At 32.2% G+C, this 21,255-nt stretch overlaps 1 protein-coding gene across 2 annotated transcripts in view; it reads right to left on the bottom strand.

The window, feature by feature from the left end:
* The window catches only part of LOC143084902 (sushi domain-containing protein 2-like), a 52,376-nt gene that overhangs the window by 2,033 nt on the left and 29,088 nt on the right, over positions 1 to 21,255 (bottom strand). For both annotated transcript variants that reach the window (XM_076260966.1, XM_076260967.1), the window contains 13 exons: positions 21,041 to 21,206; positions 20,240 to 20,503; positions 18,051 to 18,232; positions 17,300 to 17,463; positions 16,536 to 16,823; positions 16,019 to 16,290; positions 15,249 to 15,407; positions 14,222 to 14,413; positions 12,853 to 12,992; positions 10,742 to 10,880; positions 10,235 to 10,456; positions 6,865 to 7,053; positions 1,542 to 1,656 (listed from right to left, as the gene is read on the bottom strand). In XM_076260966.1, coding sequence (XP_076117081.1) covers positions 1,542 to 1,656; positions 6,865 to 7,053; positions 10,235 to 10,456; positions 10,742 to 10,880; positions 12,853 to 12,992; positions 14,222 to 14,413; positions 15,249 to 15,407; positions 16,019 to 16,290; positions 16,536 to 16,823; positions 17,300 to 17,463; positions 18,051 to 18,232; positions 20,240 to 20,503; positions 21,041 to 21,206 — 2,492 coding nt within the window. The remainder of the gene's footprint in view (positions 1 to 1,541; positions 1,657 to 6,864; positions 7,054 to 10,234; positions 10,457 to 10,741; positions 10,881 to 12,852; positions 12,993 to 14,221; positions 14,414 to 15,248; positions 15,408 to 16,018; positions 16,291 to 16,535; positions 16,824 to 17,299; positions 17,464 to 18,050; positions 18,233 to 20,239; positions 20,504 to 21,040; positions 21,207 to 21,255) is intronic.

The raw sequence follows: 21,255 nt of genomic DNA on the forward strand, positions 1-21,255 counted from the left end.
TTTGTTTTCACATTATGGATTAAATATATATCTATAATTAGTTTCCCATGGCTTGCCGTATGGTAAATAAAGGCAACAGTAGTATATCGCTGTTCAAACTCATAAATCCATGGACAAAAAACAAAATCGGGGTAACAAACTAAAACTGAGGAAAACTATAAGATCGTCAAAGAAACCAGCGATGTATGTGGGAAATAATAAAATCATCAAAGATATCCTTTTATGAAACTAGTACAAAAGATGTGCGTTTTTTAAATAATTGAACTATGATCTATTTGATGTCTGTGCTTTCTTCAATTTTTGTTTTAACATATAGTGCAACGTTTATTTCGTTTATTTCGAAACCTGTATTTTTACTCTCATGTGATTCATCGTGTATTTTTCCCTTTGTAAGCAGAAATCAGTCTCATGCTACCAATGGGTCTAATAACCATATAGAAATCCCCAGCCCCGATACGGGATTTGCTAATTAAAACAAAATCACAGTCTTTTTTTATTTCGCAGTTTCTTTGTTGGTTTGTTTGTTTGTATGTTTATCGTAACAGCAACCAAAGGCAAACAAACACATGTTTATTTGAATATTGTAGTCAGTTGTTTGTATGTCTGGGATGTTGGGTCGATCCCACTGCAGGTGGAGTTTAAATTCCCCGAGGGTATGACCAGCCCAGTAGTCAGCACTTCTGTGTTGACTTGGGTTATCATTGATATGTTCATAATTTTTGTAAATAATACTAAGGCTTTTCTATCTCAGGAATAGATTACCTTAGCTGTATTTGGTAAATTTTTAGGAATTTTCCTACTGAATGCTCTTCAAATTCGTACCTTATTTGGCTGTTTACAAATTTCTGATGTGTCTTTTGAAGACTAAACGGGCGTCTGGCCAAAATATAAAATTTCAATCCTGGTATCTATGGTGAGTTTATTTACACGGTTATGGCTGATCCCAATAATAGTCACAATAAACTATCATGTCTGTTTGAGTTGCTTTTCCATTGTCAATACTGTGATGAAAGTGGTAGGATTAACCAACCGTTTTGTTTTCGGAAAATGCCTATACCAATTAAATATTATGACAGTTGTTTTCCTTGATTTCGTGTGTTTGATTTTGTCAGTATCTGTAGACTTCCTCTTTTTACTTTACCTCGGAGTTAGGTAATTTGTTTTTACCAATACCTATATTAAATCTATGAAGCATATCTCTGTTACAATTGCATAATGATATTGGAAAGTAAAATAACAAAAATACCAAAATCCAAAGGAAATTCAAAACGGAAAGTCCTTCATAAATAAGCAAAATCAAAACCTTAAACACATCTACAGAATGGAAAATAAATATCATATTCCTGACAAGGTAAAGCATTTCCTTATGTAGAAAATAGTGAATAAAACCCGTTTTAATAGCTAGCTAAACCTTTCACTTGATAAATGTTTGTCTTTTTTGAAAAAAAAAATTAAGCCAAAATCATACATTTAAAAGTCGTTGTTACATAATGATAAGAACATCAGTATTGTTTATTACATAAAGAAAATAATAGACTTACTCTCTGTTCTTACGCCTTCTGACAACAACAACAACAATAGCAAGGATAATAATGACAACAAGAACAGCAACAACAATACCCACTATCATACCAGTCTCGGCAGTCTCAACGGTATCTGTAATTAAATGATACAGTTCATTCATTTGAATAAAGAACAAAGGCACGAAAGACTCAATCAAGGTAATACATACATGTGAAAATTAAGAAACTAACAAATTTAACGAGTACATTATTATAGTTTAGTAGTGCATCGTAACTTACGACCATCATTATTTTTTAAAAGAACTATGTATGGCTGTATTTATACTATCACACCAAATCGTATTCATCGGATGACAAATCTTATGGCATCACATAACTGTTCATTGCAGGTGATCTTTGGTCGATACATATTTAATAAATCCTTAATCGATCAAATTGCTACTACCTTTCTAAATAAAAGCACAACAGGCAACAGTTTAATACCGTTTGATTTTCAAATACAGAATTTAATACATAACAACAAAAAAATACGGGCAAAACAAAACTTATGTAAATTAAAGCAAAGGTGTAATCAGTTTCCAAATATACACTGTCATATTCTTTTAAATTGCAATTATTCGTAACTAAATTTCTACTTTAAATTCAAAATTGAGAAAGGAAATGGGGAATGTGTCAAATCGACAGCAACCCGACCAAAGAGCAGACAACAGCCGAAGGCCACCCATGGGTCTTCAATGTAGCGAGAAACTCCCGCAGCCGTAGGTGTCCTTCAGCTGGCCCCTTAAAAAATATGTATACTAGTACAGTGATAATGGACGTCATACTAAACTTCGAATTATACACAAGAAACTAAAATTAAAAATCATAAAAGACTAGCAAAGGCCAGAGGCTCCTGACTTGGAACAGGCGCAAAATTGCGGCGGGGTTAAACATGTTTATGAGATCTCAATCCTCCCCCTATACCTCTAGCTAATGTAGAAAAGTAAACGCATAACAATACGCAAATTAAAATTCAGTTCAAGAGAAGTCCGAGTCCGATGTCAGAAGATGTAACAAAAGAAAATAAATTAAATGACAATAATACATAAATAACAGACTACTAGCAGTTAACTGACATGCCAGCTCCAGACCTCAAATAAACTGATTGAAAGATTATGTCTTCATCATATGAATATCAGGTACAATCCCTCCCATTAGCGGTTTAGTATCATACTATCATAAAATATATGAGAAGAACATAACCCGTGTCATGCCAACAACTGTTTTTCAAATAAATGTGTTTAGTTCCGATGCAAAGACCCTATAAGTGAATCAATATTAAAGCCAAAATATGCAATCTTCAATGACCTGACAACAGTATCGTAACTATATCCCTTTTTAAGAAGTTTTTTTAAAGGTTTTGTAAGCTTTTGAGGTGAATATTGACATTTTTGTGCTTTGTAAAAAATATTACCATAAAAGATTGGATGTAAAATACCTGAACGTATAAGATGTATGCATGTAAAGTTATATTTACGAATTATTTCCTTATACCGATGATAAAATTTAGTAAATGTTTTGACTAGTTTGTGATATCAAAAACCCCGGTGTAATAATTTTTCAGTAATACATAAATTTTTCTCGCTAAAATCTAATACGTTGTTACATACACGAGCGAATCGTATAAGTTGAGATATATAAACACCATAAGATGGTGACAAGGTAACGTCACGATCTAAAAATGGATAATTAACGATAGGAAATGACAAATCATCTCTTTTATCATAAATTTTTGTATAAAGCTTCCCGTTAATGATATAGATATCAAGTTCGAGGAAAGGGCAGTGGTCATTGTTAGTATTAGCTTTATTTAAAGTAAGTTCAACAGGATAAATTTCTTTAGTATACATACTGAAGTCGTCATTATTAAGAGTCAATATATCATCCAAATATCTAAAAGTATTGTCCCCATTGGAATTCCAATAACTTGACGATATACGGAATCTCCAAAGCGAACAAAGATGTTATCAAGTAAAAATTCAAGCGCATATATATTATCAAAGCATGTCCAATTGACATAGTTCTTTTGTTTATTGCTACTAAAAATGACCTAAAAGAGTTTGAACATATGTACTCGCATTCTGACTTTTTAAATGCCCATTTAATTAGGGATGTGAATTTTTTCTTAATAAGAATATGGGGCAAAGTGGTATATAGGGTAGAAAAATCAAAACTTTTAACAGATTCAAAATCACCAATATATGCATGCAATTTATCAAGTACCTCCAACGAGTTTTTGACACTCCAAAACTAATTAATTCCACTATTTTCAAAGGCCTTATTTGAACAATTTATTATCAGGTTTTTTTTTGTACCAAGTGTACTAGTAAGTAGAATAGACAATTTAGTAGTGGAACAATGGCTTGAAGATGAAATAAATCTATATTTATAAGGTTTTTTGTGTAGCTTCGGAAGCCAGTACATAGTTGGGACTTTCATTGTATTTGGTTCTGCTTGTAAAAAAGTAGCTAAAAGCTTGTGTTTGTTACAGATGTCGTTTTCTGAAAATGAAGTCAGTTGGAATGTTGGTGAATTCGTGATTTCCTTTTGTAGAACCTCAATATAAAATTTACGACAAACAATAATGATATTATTAGCAGCTTTATCAGCCGGGACAAAAACAAATTCCTTGGCTAGTTCTTTTAGTTTATGTTTGATACGCGAAATAGGGGTTTTATGATTGTTGTTAAGAGTAAAATGTTCTTTAAAATGTTGTATTCGAATATCAAGTATCTTCATAACGGAATTAAAAAAAGAGTCCAAAGATTTTTTGTTAGCTTTTCCCCGTTTTAACGTGGATGATATTACGACACTCATTCCAATTAATAATTGACGGGGGACGATATTTAGGTCCTTTACTGAGGAATGATTTTAACTCTCGGTCGCGAACGATGTTAAGGTCTCCTGTTATGACATGGGAAATTGGGCCATAAGTGTATTCGGAATTACTGCAATTACATGACATAGGTGTATTTTCAATGATATTTACATCTTTACACAATTGGCTATAATTAAACACATATTTCCGGGTAGATTTCTTGTAAATATAACAAATTAGAGGGAGTTCAGTATTATCAAAATATCCAGGAATTGGTCTTTAACAGAATGGTCGTTAAAAATACCGGCAATATTTACAAAATCAAAACCTTTATTGACATACTTTATTTTTATAAAATGTTTTTTATGATCTTCAGGGCGATCAATTTTGGGAAACAGTTTAGAATAACAATATGCCATTATAATTTGAACGATTTGATACTTAGGACTGTAATATGAAATTGTGTTGTAATCCTCTAAAATGTTATTTAATTTGTTTATAGGTAAAGAACAGAGCTTGGTTAACAGATAATGTCTGCCGTTGTTTATTGAAATGGAAATTAGGTCCGAAATATTTGTATGGTTGGTCCGAAATTTTCTTTGATTGCGATTTTTTCTACGTCCATGAGAACGATTTTTTTCGAACAGTTTTAGAAACTATATATATTCAAAATGTTAACAGAATCGGTTCTTGATATAGTACCAATTCCAATGATATTATCATTCAGACCGAGAGGGTAGACTGTCTGTAATTTTTTAATCCAATTTAATTCAATTATTTTCCGTGATCGTACAAACTTTGAATGAGATTCACCAGGCTGCTTACTTACTACTTCTAAAGGTTGAACTGTTAACTATTTAATAGGATGATTGTGCTTTTTAAGATGTTGATAAATGATACTTTTGAATTTATTGGGTCTTTGAAAACGATGCAGGTGTTCTTGTGTGCGTTTAGATAAATAACTTCAAGTTTCACCTACGTACTGAATACCGCATCCCGGTTTGTGTCATGTGAGTAAATAAATAATACTGTTTGTTTTTCAAGTAATATCAGTTTCAAAATTTAAAGAAAATGTGCGACCATTAAACGTGCACCTTACCGTATTGTTGATTGAAAGACGGGGACTAGACTTGCTACATGTCCCTTCCTAATTATTATTATTTTTTTCAATTTTGCCCCTTTAATAATTTTACTGCTATAACTAGGAGATTACAATTATACTGACATCTGCAGGAGGAAGGCCTTTCTCCAAGGGCAATCAGTAGGCTGGCACTTATCAGTAAACATATAAATTAATAAGAGAGAAATATTAGAAAGGGAATTGTAGCAAGTCTAGACGGGGACATGTAAGTCATTTTTTGGCATGACTCTTATCGTTAAAGGGTAACCACGATTTTTATTGTTAAAAATGTTAGCGATGGTAGTGTTGTTAGATAAGCGATTTTGAAGATTGAGCCGTGTAGATACCCTTTGAACGAGTTTAGTATTTAATATTTTCCATTTCTAAGCTTCATATTTGTTTTTTGGTACGTGGATTTTATTAGAAAGGAGCGAAGACTGGCGTCCAGAATATGAACCAGCACACAGTAAATTGAATAATGTAAAAAGGAGAAAACTGTTCGGCTAAAGACGTCTAACGCTTTTTGTCATAAACTACCCGACAAATTTAACAAAAGATAGGGTATATCAAGCTAACGACTGACGTCTGACTAAGTAGATGAATTGGGCTGAATATTAAAATACTACTTTTAGATAAATATTCTTAAAGTAATGAACATAGAGAAGTTACCGATCGGACACACACTCCATAATCTAGTATAATATAAGAGCATACACCTTAAGCACGGGGAGGCACTCTACTATCTCCACACGGCAATAAAGACAAACTGTAAAAAATGAAATTAAGAAAGGAAATGGGGAATGTGTCAAAGTGACAACAACCCGACCATAGAGCAGACAACAGCCAAAGACCACCAATTGGTCTTCAATGTAGCGAGAAACTCCCGCAACCGTTGGTGTCCTTCAGCTGGCCCCTTAAAAATATGTATACTAGCACAGTGATAATGGACGTCATACTAAACTCCAAATTATACACAAGAAACTAAAATTAAAAATCATACAAGACTAACAAAGGCCAGAGGCTCCTGACTTGGAACAGGCGCAAAATTGCCGCGGGGTTAAACATGTTTATGAGATCTCAACCCTCCCCCTATACCTCTAGCCTTTTTAGAATATGGAAACACAACAAGTAGTCTAACTAGATTTAATTGTACCCTTTTTGTTTGAGTCAATGAATGATGTCATGTGTGTTGTATTTCCCTGACAAACCTTGATGGATTGACAGGAACACTTGACTTACGCCATTACCTTATATTTACGAGTATCAGCGTCTATCCTTTAAAAAAGTAAAAGTATTAAGACTATGAGTCTAAGAGTCTAAGGAAAAGTGTAAAATTATTGATAAAGTTTAAATATAGTATATACCTGAACATTTAGCATTGACCAACGGAGACCATGTCTGAGTAGTTTCACTGGTTGCTGAACATGTATATGTTGTGTCATCACCCTGTAGATGTCCCTGTCTACAACTCCGTACAGTAACTGTCTGGTCTAGCAAGTAATTCGTGTTACTCTTGACACTTCGTGGAACATTCAGTAGTCCACATGATCTAACTATCAATAAAAAATAAGAATAATGACGATAGATCTTTATAATACTATGAATGATAATTTATAAATATAGAAATTTATATTCATGCCACCCATAAGTAATATCCTTTACGTATATCCCATTTTGTTTACAGATATACATACGTTAAAATCTTAGATTTGCCCTAGGTGTATTTTGTCCTGTTCTTATTCATGGCATTAAAGTTACTAATAACAATTGCAGACTAGGAAAATGCTTGTTTGTCAACGTCAAGCAAAATAACAGCGTATTCTTAAAGAAGTATAGCATATTTACATTAAAAGTAAATCTGACCCATACATCTTTTGTTTGGAAATGTGGAAGAATTTCGTAATAATAAAATAGATCAATGGAGGAAATTATATCTTAGTAGTCGTCGTCATAGAGATTAATTATAATGTATAAGTACTTCACATGTAAGGGAAGATTTTATAATTTTTTACTTCATATATGGGTCATTTTAAAAAAATGTCGAATTTTCAGTACACCCATGCTAATTTTTTTTTATTTATAATGGAAATTTCAGTTGTATTGGTTTAAATGAAAGCTTGTCGGATTTGTGATTCAGAACATTAAAAATAAACACACCATACATCTATTTTGATAAGATTAAACTGCATTTAAGTCCGATTTTGGGGGTATTTGCGTGTGTACAATGTCAGAAAAACACATTTCAAATGATTTTTTTCCAATTTTCTGATCGCCTTGATATCTGCAAAAAGGACTTTTTAAGAACGTTTATTAATACTCTAACGAAAACTTGTAGCTTCTTTATCATTGCATGTAACATATTATCTACAAACTAAATTCAATCAGCGTACGGGAGGTTCATGTCTATCCTGTAACGGCTACTTAAATCAGCCGTTAAATTTTTCTCCTATGCAAATTGAATCAGTCAGTGTTGATTTCAAAAGTGCAAAGTAATCTTAACATTTAAAACGGATCGTTTCTTCAACGACAGTGTAGAGAAAAGAAATTTCAAGACATTTAGTGAAAAAAATAGAGTGTATTTTTTTTCATGTCTATGCTGTTGCCAACAATTTTGATTAATTACATCAACAGTATGCTTGTTAAAAGCGCAATAACGTATTTGAAACCAAATTCACAATAGAAAACCATAATCACTTCACCAAAGGGAGTAGTTATTTCACAACAGCAATCAAAAACGAAGAAATTTGTCTATCCTGTTATGTCTATCCTGTTACTATGATTGCTATGGTTACAGTAACAGGATAGACAATTGTAGACAAAAACGTCGTTAATTTTTTTTTATCTTAACATATAGGTGCAAAAGGAATAAAATATTTCGTTGTTTGAACTCATCTTAAGGTTATAACGTCTTAATCTTCCCAAATTAAGCATTTGCAGGTGCAATACTGATATCGGTAACAGGATAGACAAAAAGGTAACAGGATAGATTTTCATATAGTGATATATCAGAAACGTATGTTCCTGTTACCAATGATATAAAGAGAAAAGTAAACTAACTTATGAGGGATTTACTTGATGTTGGGTTTGTTTGAAAGGGTGAAAAAATGACGAACAATATAAATTGCTATCTTAGACTTGCATTACTGGTGGTAATTTTTACAACCTTTGAAAACCAATTTTTAGGGGCATTTTTCAGTACAACATGGAAAATTGGCAAATAATCTATTATTTTACAGAATGAATATATATAGAAGTTTATTCTCTTGAAAACCATCTAATTGGCTACGTAAAACAAGCTTAACATTTTATCTAAATCTTTTCTTACTAACCCAAAATTTCTTTTGAAAATGGTAACAGGATAGACAAAATATTGTACCATTGTACCACCGATCAGAATATTCTTGTAGGCCATAATTAAGATTGCATCTTTTAAAATGTTGTTCTTAAAATACTGTTTGTTTTGATTTGCTTATGTAGAGGGTTGTTTGAATAAGAAACTTTTAATAAATTTTTCAATTTCAAAATTCGACATTTTTTGAAAATGACCCATATATGTATCAATTAAGATATAGATAATTTCATATTTTTTTTAGAGAAAGTGGGAGCAGATACCAAACAGTTAATTGCATTAGTAGAACAAAAATAGACACAGCTGCGGGAGCCAAAAGAATAACAACAGAAATATTAATATGTACTCTTAGCACTTCGCAAGACAGATTGTGACCATTGATTCCCATTCTCGTGCCTGATCTAAAAAAAACATGTAGCGTTTAAAAATCAAATGGAATGAACACGAAATAGACTTTATCACAATGAAAATAAGGAGATTCAAAAGAACATTCTAGTTGATCAAAACAATTGGATGCTGCAAAACTTTACTATTGACGTCTTACACTAATCGTTTGTTTTGTGTTATATAAGACATTTTCTCTTTTTTATTTAAAAACTTTACGCTAGCGTCTGTGATAAGGACTGCCATATTTTAAGAAACAAAGGAAAAACAAAAATACTGAACTATTAAATTAAATGTAAGTTCATTAAGATGAAAGCCTATAAAACAAAACTTGATATAATACACGTTCGGCTGCCTTAACATACGGAATAAAAACCTGTTACATTCCCGACGTTGTCCAGGCATTTTTAATCTTGCTTATATTCCTCGAATGTTAGAGTTGCATAATTTGTTTTATTCGTCCTGATTGTTGTCATTCACATAAATAAGTACCGAATCGTTTTAGTTTAGTTTATTTAATTATGTATTGTTATCAGTTAGGAATCTAAAGACACTAATAAATAAAATAGAAAAAGAAATGAACTCCAAGAAAGATTCAAAACGGCAATTCCCTTATCAAATGACAAAGTCAAAGCTCAAACACACCAGGCACATTAAACCAATGGAAAACAACTATCATATTCCTGACTTGGTATGGATGTTTTACCCCAAGATAGGTTCCACAATGCTTTTAAATTTTCTACGTTATTTGACATTTTTTTTTCGAAAGTCACTGATGTGTTTTTTGTAGAATGCACGTCCGGCGTACAAAATATAATCCTGGTATTCATGGCTAGCTGAGTTGTTAGATTCATATTTTATTACAATGTGGTTAGAAAGCCTTTCAGTATAATATCACAAACACGAATGTTCATTACGTCCTTATTCTAAAAGTTGGAGAATTTGTAACTGGTTGTTATTAAACACAAACTATAACTACAACTAGACAATGTAGTCTTTACCTGGTGTAAGAAAATGTCGAAGTTCGTGAATTCTCATAGACATTGATTTAGTTCTCAATGCAATGTCCTTGCCACCAGTAGCACTATAGTCAAACAAACAAGGCTCATTATTGTCACATTCCCGGAGAGGTGTTCTGTTAGGTTGATCTACGTAACAAATTGGCGGGTCATAACTTGGAGCGACATACATTGGTAAAACGCTGTCTTTCGCTGGTGTTGCCCCTGTAATACAATATGAATGAATTGAAATGTGTTGTAATACACGATTCTTACGCAATCTAACAAATAATTAATACAAAAATTAGAAATCAAAATTGATGTCAGTTTTAGGGATGCAAATAAACATGTCATTTATTACTATTTGTTTTATTTTAATCTCGATGTTTATATTTTGAAGAAGGTTAAACTAAGATAGGGCTTTAACTCATGAGGAAACAATTCATCATAATAAATCAGATAAAGAAAACCTTCTTGTTACAATTTTAAGATAAATTTATTAATACTTACATGGATATTTGAAATATTGATAAAGTGTTAAATTATCTAGTTTGTCTTGTTTCATCTGTTCAGTTATTGTATAATTTACATGTAGCAAGTCATCCGTGGCATTCCCATTAAAGTTACCAAGCAAGCCTGCTACTCTCCCCTGTTAATACATTAAAGAACTTGACAATGTACAACATTGATAATTCAAACTGGGGTTAGTAGCGCTACGACTGATTTTGGTGAATATTTATTCATAACTACCCATTAACATTTACAATTATTCTGAATCGATATAACATCTACACCAACTTATTTTCGCGAATCCATTATTTCGCGTTTCACCCTTTAAAGTAAATAGGGTGTCTTCCTCCATCTTTAATTTGGAAATACCAGAAAACAAGGTCTAGATCTTTAATAGAATGTTCAAATTTTGAGAGTAGTAGGAAATTCATGTGTAAGAACTTTCATTTCAATATAAAAAATGACATGTTTTATCATATTTATGGTTGTATTTTACAAAAAACAGAAAACTTTTGTTTGATTATTTTTTTTTCCAATTTTGCCACATAAGGGGAGGCAACTCAAATGGAAGGGCAGATAATTCAGATAAAGGTATTTTTACAATTGAATGTGTTAGGAATTTACCTATTCTATTATGTAGCAGCAAAACGGGTCCGGTGACCCCATGTTTTTCTTTTTCTGAACTGAAAGCATTAAAGCTATCTTCTCATATGTTATCTCAAAATTATATGGTGTAGTTTAGGCTTTACTGCAGAAAATTGGGTTTTCCATGCATAATCTATACAAAATTTGTCAATTTTGAACAATGAACACCGTGTAGCGTGTAAATAAGCCCCGTGACCCATTCTTTTTATTATTATTTTTTTAAAAGCATAATATAAACTACATTTTGGCAAATTATTAGAAAATTCTTCTTGTTTTTTTGTCCATGGATTTGTGAGTTTTGAACAGCGGTATACTACTGTTGCCTTTATCTATAGATTATTATTTAGACACCCCATCTACCTTAAAGTTCACGATTCTCATTTGTTTTGTTGAAATAGTTGAATATGGATAGATCCGAGTTTGACATATTCTGGACGATTTATATTCGCGTTATATTCTACTCGCGAAAGTCGCGAAAATAAAATGTTTAACAGTATAATATCGATTCAAAACAATTGTAAATGTCAATTGGGAGTTGTGAGAAATAATCAACAAATGTTTATAATGTCCAAAAATTCAAAATCCTATTTATTCAACCAAATGGTACAAATTTCACACATTTCTAGATATTTTACCTCACGTTAAATTCTGACGCAAATACACAATTTCAATCCTGGTATCTACATGTATGATCTGTTCCATATAAATCAAGCATATTCTGAATTTTAAATGTATCATCTTTCTACATGGAAAGTTTTAACCTTCAATCAGAGTCTTAAGGTTAATAAAAAGTTCGGAGTACTGATATATATAACCGCTGGTTTTATGGAAATCTTAAATAAGTATACTATAGAGCGCTCTTATTTTCAATAGTTGATACAAGCTTATGGCTAAAAATGGTCTACATATATTTCTCTTTCAACAAAAGTCTCATTTCTGCAAATTCGATTTTAAGGTTAAGTAATCAATTACATGAAAAGGGCTACTGTTACAAACATTTGAAATGATGATTTGCGTAACAGTCAGCGGCAATAATCTATGTCTGTTTTCACTCATGAAGATGAAAAGCACTACAAAAAAATAAGCTGTACCAACTCTTGCAACGACCATGAATGTCTGGCGGTAGAAAAACCTCAAGAACGAATGTTCTGGATCCAGACTATTTATTCCAATATTTTTCATGCAGAAAAAATACTTCTCTTTTGAGAAAAAAAGTAAATTCACAAAATACTGAACTCCGAGTAAAATTCAAAACGGAAAGCCTCTAATCAAATGACAAAATTAAATGATAAAACACATCAAACAAATGGACAACCACTCCTTAATATAATTTTTGTTACGTTGTATAACTTATCAGACATTACACATTCAATAATAAGATGACTTATTGTTCATTGAAGAAAAAAATGTATATCATGGTTTAAACATAGTATAGTCAAATCGTTTTAATCATTCATACAAGTTACCTTAAATGAAGGTGGTGCCACAACTAAGACACACAATGTTTTGTCACAATCAGCAATCTGTACAGCAAGTCCATACTGCTTTAGAATAACAGTGAAGTTAGCTTCTTTACCTGTCTCGTCCGTGTTCACAACCGTGAATGCTTATAAAAGGAAGGAAAACACATTTTGTTATAGTGTTAAATGTGTTTTTAATCAGTTTCTCATAGTTTTTTTCACGATTGGCTTATACTTTGATAAAGTATGTGTCTTGTCTGCATAGTAATTACCAATTCATTACTCAACTTTTTGATTAAACAATTGTCAGGAACGGAACCAATTTATTTTGTATATTTTCAGCAATTGAATATGAAAAAAGAACACCTTAATATGTCAGGTCGAAAAAGGCAAGCTACTGCATTTGAATAAAAATCAAGAATGCCAAGCTCGATTCAATACGAACACCTCAAAATAAATAGATAAAACACCAACTTATAGAAGATAAATACGCCTGTTTTGGTTACCTACTTAACCGTTAATAACGATTGACGAGCTATTCCGTTCCATCATTTTATTGTATTTTCTTTTATATATGTTTTTTTGTATTTTCGAAAAAAAGGAAGAGGGTTTTAATAGTTTCTATTTAAAACAATATTCACGTATTTTCAGACATTAAGATATTTTGTCTAGACATCTCCTGAGTATAATCTATGTCTTTTAAAAAACAACTTGTCATGCAATGAGAATTTATTAACTTTATTTTCCAATAGTTGTGTAATTTATTCACGTATAATTTATGAAGAAACAATATCAATCATTTCATAACCAAAGCACTGTCCACTGAACTGATAATACCATCGGGAACTATTAAACACCATCAACGGTATTCACACAGACACATTTTTCGAAAAAGGAAAAATCGAACAAGATACAGGGAGCTCGTTTTCAAACTGCCAACTGTTTTTGTGTTATGTACAAAATATTCTGAATTCTTACGACTTTTGTGATGGTGACCGTACTATTACCTCAGGTGTACTATATCGACTATAATGTTCAAACGTTGTTTCTCCGATGATCATGATAAGTAAGAGATGAACTGTGAGAATTTCATTTTGACTTAAGCACATCATTTGTGAACTGTATTTCTTGAATTTTACAACTCCATTTTGGCTGAAACTTGATTTTAGCATAGTGTCTGAGTTTTATGCTAATTAATTATGAGGCTTAAATAATTGCCCTTTTTTCAATGACATTAACGCCTAAAATTGCCCATTTTCTTACCAGCATCATACCCTTTTCAGTTCCTTGCTAGAACACTGCATATATAAAAATGTCTTTTGTGATTGATTCATGCAATAAAAGCTATATTATATACCAATAAACATATACTCACCTTTAAAGTCCTGCCAGTAGGATTGTTTATTGTCAAAGAAATGATATTGCTGATTGACAAGCACATCTAGATAACGTTCACTCCTGTCTGCTGTTGGTAGTTTTAGTCTTATTTCTACAGTCTCCGTAGAACCACCACGAACAACACGAATTCCTACATTGGTTAACATGACAGAGGTGTTACCTCTTTCACCTGCATAACAAGAAACGAGCGGATTAGAAACAAACTGGTTGAATTATATAACTTCGGACTCTAATATATCTGTTTCCTGTTATTTCAAAAATATCATACATATGGGTATTCGCATAACATTGGGTCATTTCTTTCCAATAATGACTAACAATAGGTAGTTATGTTTAGGCCCAGCTACGGTATGGTTTATATCAAAGCAATATCAAATGTAAATGGGGGGGGGGTGGCAGAATATGTTCCGAACAAATCAAAACTAAGACATACGATACAATGAAGATATTGACAGGCTATTACGTTCATTTTAAAGATAGACAAGGCATGTGCATTGCGATGAGTCTTATGTAGACGAAACGCCCGTCTGTCGTACTAAATTATATTTTTGATAACTAATTAAAGTTTATTTCCATGCATTGCATAATAAGTTTGTTTAATACTGTATTGTTCATTGCACTACAATGTGAAGCCTTCTGGGAAGTTCAGCAAGCTATTAAAGAGTATGCAACGATGTTGTGCCAAAGGGTAAAACATCAAACTAAATCCATTTCGAAAACTGTTTTCAGATAGTTCGATTCTATGTATGTTAGTGTGTTTTTGTTTGACTTCAGTGGTCCAGTTGTTCCCTTGTTTTCCTCTTATTCTTGATGTGTTTTCCTCGGTGTTAGTTTCCAACTCTGATTTGTTTTCTCTCAAACGATTTATAACTTTGAACACCGGTGTACTACTGTTGCCTTTTACATGCACCAGTGAACAATTCTAGCCAAAATTCACTTAAATAAATGTATTTTTATATAAACTTTAATTTTTGTTATTCTTGCTAATATAATACTAAGCTTACCAACAACTTCAGGGAAAACATTTTCGTAGAATCGACCTTGAACTGTTACAACACTAGCATCCGGTAATGTAGTATTCATCAATAGGAAATCACCATGACCACACATACGTTGATGTATTCCATCAAAAGTTTCAATATGACCTTGCCCAAAAATCATTGCTGTAAATAGAAAAGTTAGTTAGTAAAAACACTAGCTTAAAATTGCTAATGGATTATACTAACAACAATGCAGATTTGTTAAAAACCCAAGAAAAGAGTACATTTTGATAGTATGAAGTCAAATTTTATTGTTGTTCCTCACTGATCATTTATGACGAAACTAATATTTGAGCAACTTACTAACTAAACTTACTAAATTCCGGGTTGCGCTTAAGTGCTCCAAAACTTAAAATGTTAATGTAAGTTGTTAAAAAAATGTTATCTTATATATAAGTCTACAATTAGCGTAATATTGTATACTTATGGCATCTATAAAGCAAACGCATTAGTCCAACGCTCATAGTGCATCTTTTATTTACTACGGCCGTTGTTTGTTGAAATGATATGATATAAGTCGTGCATTAAAAATAAAATAACACTTTCCCAACTCTTTGCACCACCAACTTTAGAAAGAAGTGGGTATAGGCAAAATTAGTAGTTAATTATGCGCACGTGTGCTTTGATTGAAAGCATTGACTTTTGTTAGTTTTCATGGACTTCTTTTTTAATTTGCCTTGTAAATCATATTTTATGTACTTTTCTTTATTAGTATAACCTATTTGTTTATTTACCTGGCATAGGAGGACTATATCCTTTACAGTCAATAGTTGGTCGTTGGTCCATATAATAGTCACAGTCCTTGTAGTCAGTCCACATACAGCATTGAAAGAGTGAAGCAATATCTAATACCCAGTGAGACATGTCAGGTACAAGGTCAAGCCGACCAAAAGGAGCGGCACCCAAACCATGACTTTTATCGGGAGTACTTCCTCTAAAACTATCAGCGGCGTACCGTAGATTACCATTGGCATCATAGCAACACTGGTTACCGGCACCAGATTTTCTACAGATAAACAAAAGCAATATGTTCAAAATCTGATCATATATTCATATTAGTTTTATCATAATTTGTAGTAATAGTTTAACTTTTTGTGAAGTATTTTGATCACGATGCAAATCATATAAGAATTATTTTTGATTATTTTGATTTCAATTAAAAATTCAAAGAGGAAATGAACAGTCAAATATACCTCAGTTCAAACATGCATGAGAAATAGGAAATTTCTATAATTTGTTAATTATACTTACGTCGGTTGAACAGAACGCACACAATGGACAGATCCTTCGTGGTATCTACATTTACTGGTTCTCTTATCATACAGGTAACATCCAGCATCAGAGTAGAAACGTCCGATATCACTGAGAGCCTGGACTAATGTACAGGGACAACTCTCTACATCGTTCAGCCAGCTCATATCCTGTTTATCCTTGTCATGCCACATCTTACATTTCTGACTCGGCCAATTCTCACCTAGTTTCATGACCATTGCGTGGTTTACAAAAAACCCAAGAGGTATTAACTTGCTTATGATGAATCTGAAATATGGCAAAATTTAAAACAATATTTATTAACTCATTCGACACTCTCAGTAGAAGTTTAAGCATGGCCACCTTAGAACATTAGGAAATGCTAATCTAATTTGCACTGCTTCAAATATATAGTTTTACTATCGAACTCAAGTATACTTCTTAAAAAACTAAACTGTTCAATAACCGGGGTGCCGAATTAATCTGGTCATTATCAAACACATTCCATGAATAGCTAAACGATTATAGACACCGAGGACATAATAAATATAATGCCTACCATACTAAATGATGATGAAGACGAGCATTAAGACCTGTGTACTATGTTGTTTGTAAAAACAAGGTTAAATATTCAATTGAAACTGTATGTTGTGACTCTTTGTCTCCATATGTACACAATACAAAAGATGTTTAATAAACGTTGTTTCCATTGAGTCATTCAAATTTGTCAGACAAAATAATATTAAGATTAAATTGCTTTATACCTGTAGAACGTAGCCTGTTTTTGATCTTCTAGTTCAGCCATAACAACTCCGATTTCATACTCATCACAAATAGAACCTATACAAGTTATATTACTTGTTTGAAATGTAAACTGTCCGAATGCTGCTCGAATACTTCCTATATTTCTGAGATTGTGCCAGGTTACCTAAGGAAAACAAAAGCGTACATATACAGTCGTAATATTTTAACACAAAACGTTAACAAACAAATAAATCGCTGGTCCTTAGTTAAATGTTTACACTAAACTTAGCTAGTAAAGAAAGAAAAAAACGATAACAAGGTAATTAATCATTACTAGAATAAAAATAAAAGAAATGTTTGATTGTAATTTCTGGCTATGAAATTAACAATGCTATCAAGTCAGAAAATCTAATTCAATGAGATTTGATTGTAGCGAAAACTGATTTTCAAATATTACACAATTTCACTCGTTTTCACTCAGTTTTCGAAGAAAACACATCATAACACCATGAAAGATCGATATCCGATATTTACCGAACATTGGGTTCCCTCCATAATTACCATCGAGTCACAACATGAAGAGTTTTAACAAGCGAGCATAGCAGACGAGTTACACTATACTTCGTGTTGTATCGTGCATATGATATTCTGCAGTATTTATTCGGGTCAAATGTATTTACGACGGACCAACGTTAATGTAAGATCACAAAACTGTAATATGCAGTTAGAATGAAGATTTTATTAGTGAAGAGTAAATATATCATGACTCACTCCATTACTATTTTCCTTATATCCCATCAAAAAAATGTTAAGGTTTGCATTTCCATTATCTGTTAACAAAGAACTGTTCCATTTTAAAGTTAACTGTGTTGTGTCCGTCTCATTCCAACCTTGTCCCTGACCCATATAAGGTAACTGTAGTCTCTCCGCTCCAGACACTTTCCCTGGATTAACTATAAAATATATTGTGTTAATTTAAACTTGATTTCAAATAGCAAGAGAAAAGTGTGTTTAAAAGCTAATCAAAGTAATAGTAAAATTATAGGTATAACACCACTAATTGAGGCCTGGTCAGAAAGCAGAAAATAGTACATATTTAACACAAAATGGTTCCTACGCATGAGTGTAACTTTCAAAATATGTAGAATACTTAGGTATTTTTGGTATCAAATGAAAGCTGAAGGACTGGTGATCATCATTGTAGAACACTTTTGGACTTTTGATTTTGAATATTAAAAAACATGCACCAAATTTTAAAAAGAGGGTACATGTTGTATGTTTGTCAGTTCTGAAGTAACTGTTTTGGTACATCCAAAGTTCCGGGAACCAGTTCTTTCTCATATGCCATTAAAAGTATGTTGATTTTTTCAGTACAAGACACCATAAAGTGTTGCTTTGAAATGCAATGATTGCAACTTTATTTGAACTTAAAACAAAAGAGGTGTGCCTGCTTGAAACGGAGGAATTTAACATAGAAAGTACTTAGTCTAAGTTTTTCTCAATGATGAAATCCTGATCATTGGAGCAGCTAAATATTGAACAAGGCAAGTGCCCAAAGACCATGAATTACGCGTCATTTGTACGAATAAAGTGTGTTAAACCGTAAAAGTCAACGAGAGCTGAAAAAAATCCCTCAGAAGTTGAGAATTAACCAAATTTTCAGCAACATACGTGACCTCTGGAGGATTTTTTTAAAGTGTTGCTTTGAAATGCAATGATTGCCACTTTATTTGAACTTAAAACAAAAGAGGTGTGCCTGCTTGAAACGGAGGAATTTAACATAGAACAAGGCAAGTGCCCAAAGACCATGAATTACGCGTCATTTGTACGAATAAAGTGTGTTAAACCGTAAAAGTCAACGAGTGCTGAAAAAAATCCCTCAGAAGTTGAAAATTTACCAAATTTTCAGCAACATACGTGACCTCTGGAGGATTTTTTTAAAGTGTTGCTTTGAAATGCAATGATTGCCACTTTATTTGAACTTAAAACAAAAGAGGTGTGCCTGCTTGAAACGGAGGAATTTAACATAGAATGGGACCATGCATTAGTGGTGTACTTCCTAAAGCATAATTTATGAGTCCCTGAAATTAGACAAAACTGTTTTATGATACTACAGTACTTAATCTAAGTTTTTCTCAATGATGAAATCCTGATCATTGGAGCAGCTAAATATTGAATAAAGCAAGTGCCCAAAGACCATGAATAACGCGTCATTTGTACGAATAAAGTGTGGTAAACCGTAAAAGTCAACGAGTGCTGACAAAAAATCCCTCAGAAGTTGATAATTTACCAAATTTTCAGCAACATACGTGACCTTTGGAGGATTTGTTTTTAACTGATTGAGCTTTTAGAATCTTGATTTTACCTTAATATAGCTACTTTATCTACACCACTAGATAGTAGATATCAATTTCCATTACTTTTGAAAGAGAGGCGGCGATACACAATGGACATTTAAACTCGGAAATTGATAACAAACTGAATTCCATGACAAAAAAGATCACGACAAATAAACAAACAAAAAATATAACAGAAAAGCAACACGAACCCCATCAATAAATGGGAGATGATCACAGGTTTTTCTGACCGTTAGAAGATCCCACTCAATTATAATGTTAAGCGAAAATTTTGGATGTACACATTTTCTTTTCAGTAACAAGCCGCATATCATTGCAAATTTTTTGGGCTATTCAATGAGATGCTCGAAAAATTACAACATATAAAACACTACTTGCTATGCATAATGTTTTTTCTTCAAATAACATATACGAATTATGAATAGATTTGAATGTTCGGTATACGCTAATTATACAAAAACCTTAAACATGCAAATACTAAAAGACATCTAGTTATTTAAACGGAAACACAAAGTTTTCAAATATAGAAATATGCTATAAAGTATTTTAAGCGTATATTATGCAGTCATGTTTTCATGTTTTCTTGCTATCTGTTATACATACCAATAAGTATTTTTGTACTGTGTGAATATGGTCGCCGGTCAATCGACACGTCCACAGTTATCCATCCACGTATAGACATTCTAGGAACAGAACATCTTGCCTTCATAACATTAACTTTATAGCCGTATGTGACTAAATCATCTCTACCTCCAAATCTACACTTAACTTGTGTTTGACTTGCATTACGTTGCATACATGGACCAGATATATCTAACATTTTACCACCAAGCATTCCAGCGAATGTTGGATAAATATTTAAAACACCTACAAAGAAAAAATAATATGAATTCCAAGTATCAGTTTTTTGTTTTCAAGTCGTTTTTATTTGATCACAATTTCCCTCTTATGATATCGTGTTATGAATACTTAGATTGTGCAAATATCGTTTGATATATCTGTTTTGGGTTGTCGTCGTCGTCAGACGTTTAACATATAGTGATCCGTTTATAAATTGCCCAGTAAAATTGAAAAAAAACACACATGTATGAGTTTAGATACACAGTTTTAATTTGTTTAAGAATAAATAAAATAGATGGTACATTGTAAATTCGAATTACAGTGTTTTTAATTTCGAAAATGGGATTAAACGATGATGTCTCACACATTATTCGACGTTAAGGCTTAACATTTTAAAGCTTATTTATATCATATTTTGCTTTTGTTTCTAAATAAAAGATACACAAAGCAGTTTTCAAAATCAACAACAACAATTGTACTGAGGTTTTAAAATAATTTTTTTTTAAAAACTACACATTAGGATTTGTTTAAATGATTTTTTTTATGTGTTGAGATATATATTACCTCCACGATTAGCGGTAGAGCATCCCCCATGTTGGACTTGTTCTCCATCTATTCTGTAGATATACCTCCCTTTTGTATCACTTCCTTGATAACTCTTGGGATATTTCAATTGTCCGGAATTTAATGCAGTTGTGTATCCTCTCCCTTCACCAGCATTAAAACCAGACTACAAAAGAATATCAAAGTTCTTCTCATTGTACATAGGTTTTGTTATA

The sequence above is a fragment of the Mytilus galloprovincialis genome, chromosome 8 (assembly GCF_965363235.1).
Source record: "Mytilus galloprovincialis chromosome 8, xbMytGall1.hap1.1, whole genome shotgun sequence".
In the NCBI taxonomy this organism is placed as follows: Eukaryota; Metazoa; Mollusca; class Bivalvia; order Mytilida; family Mytilidae; genus Mytilus; species Mytilus galloprovincialis.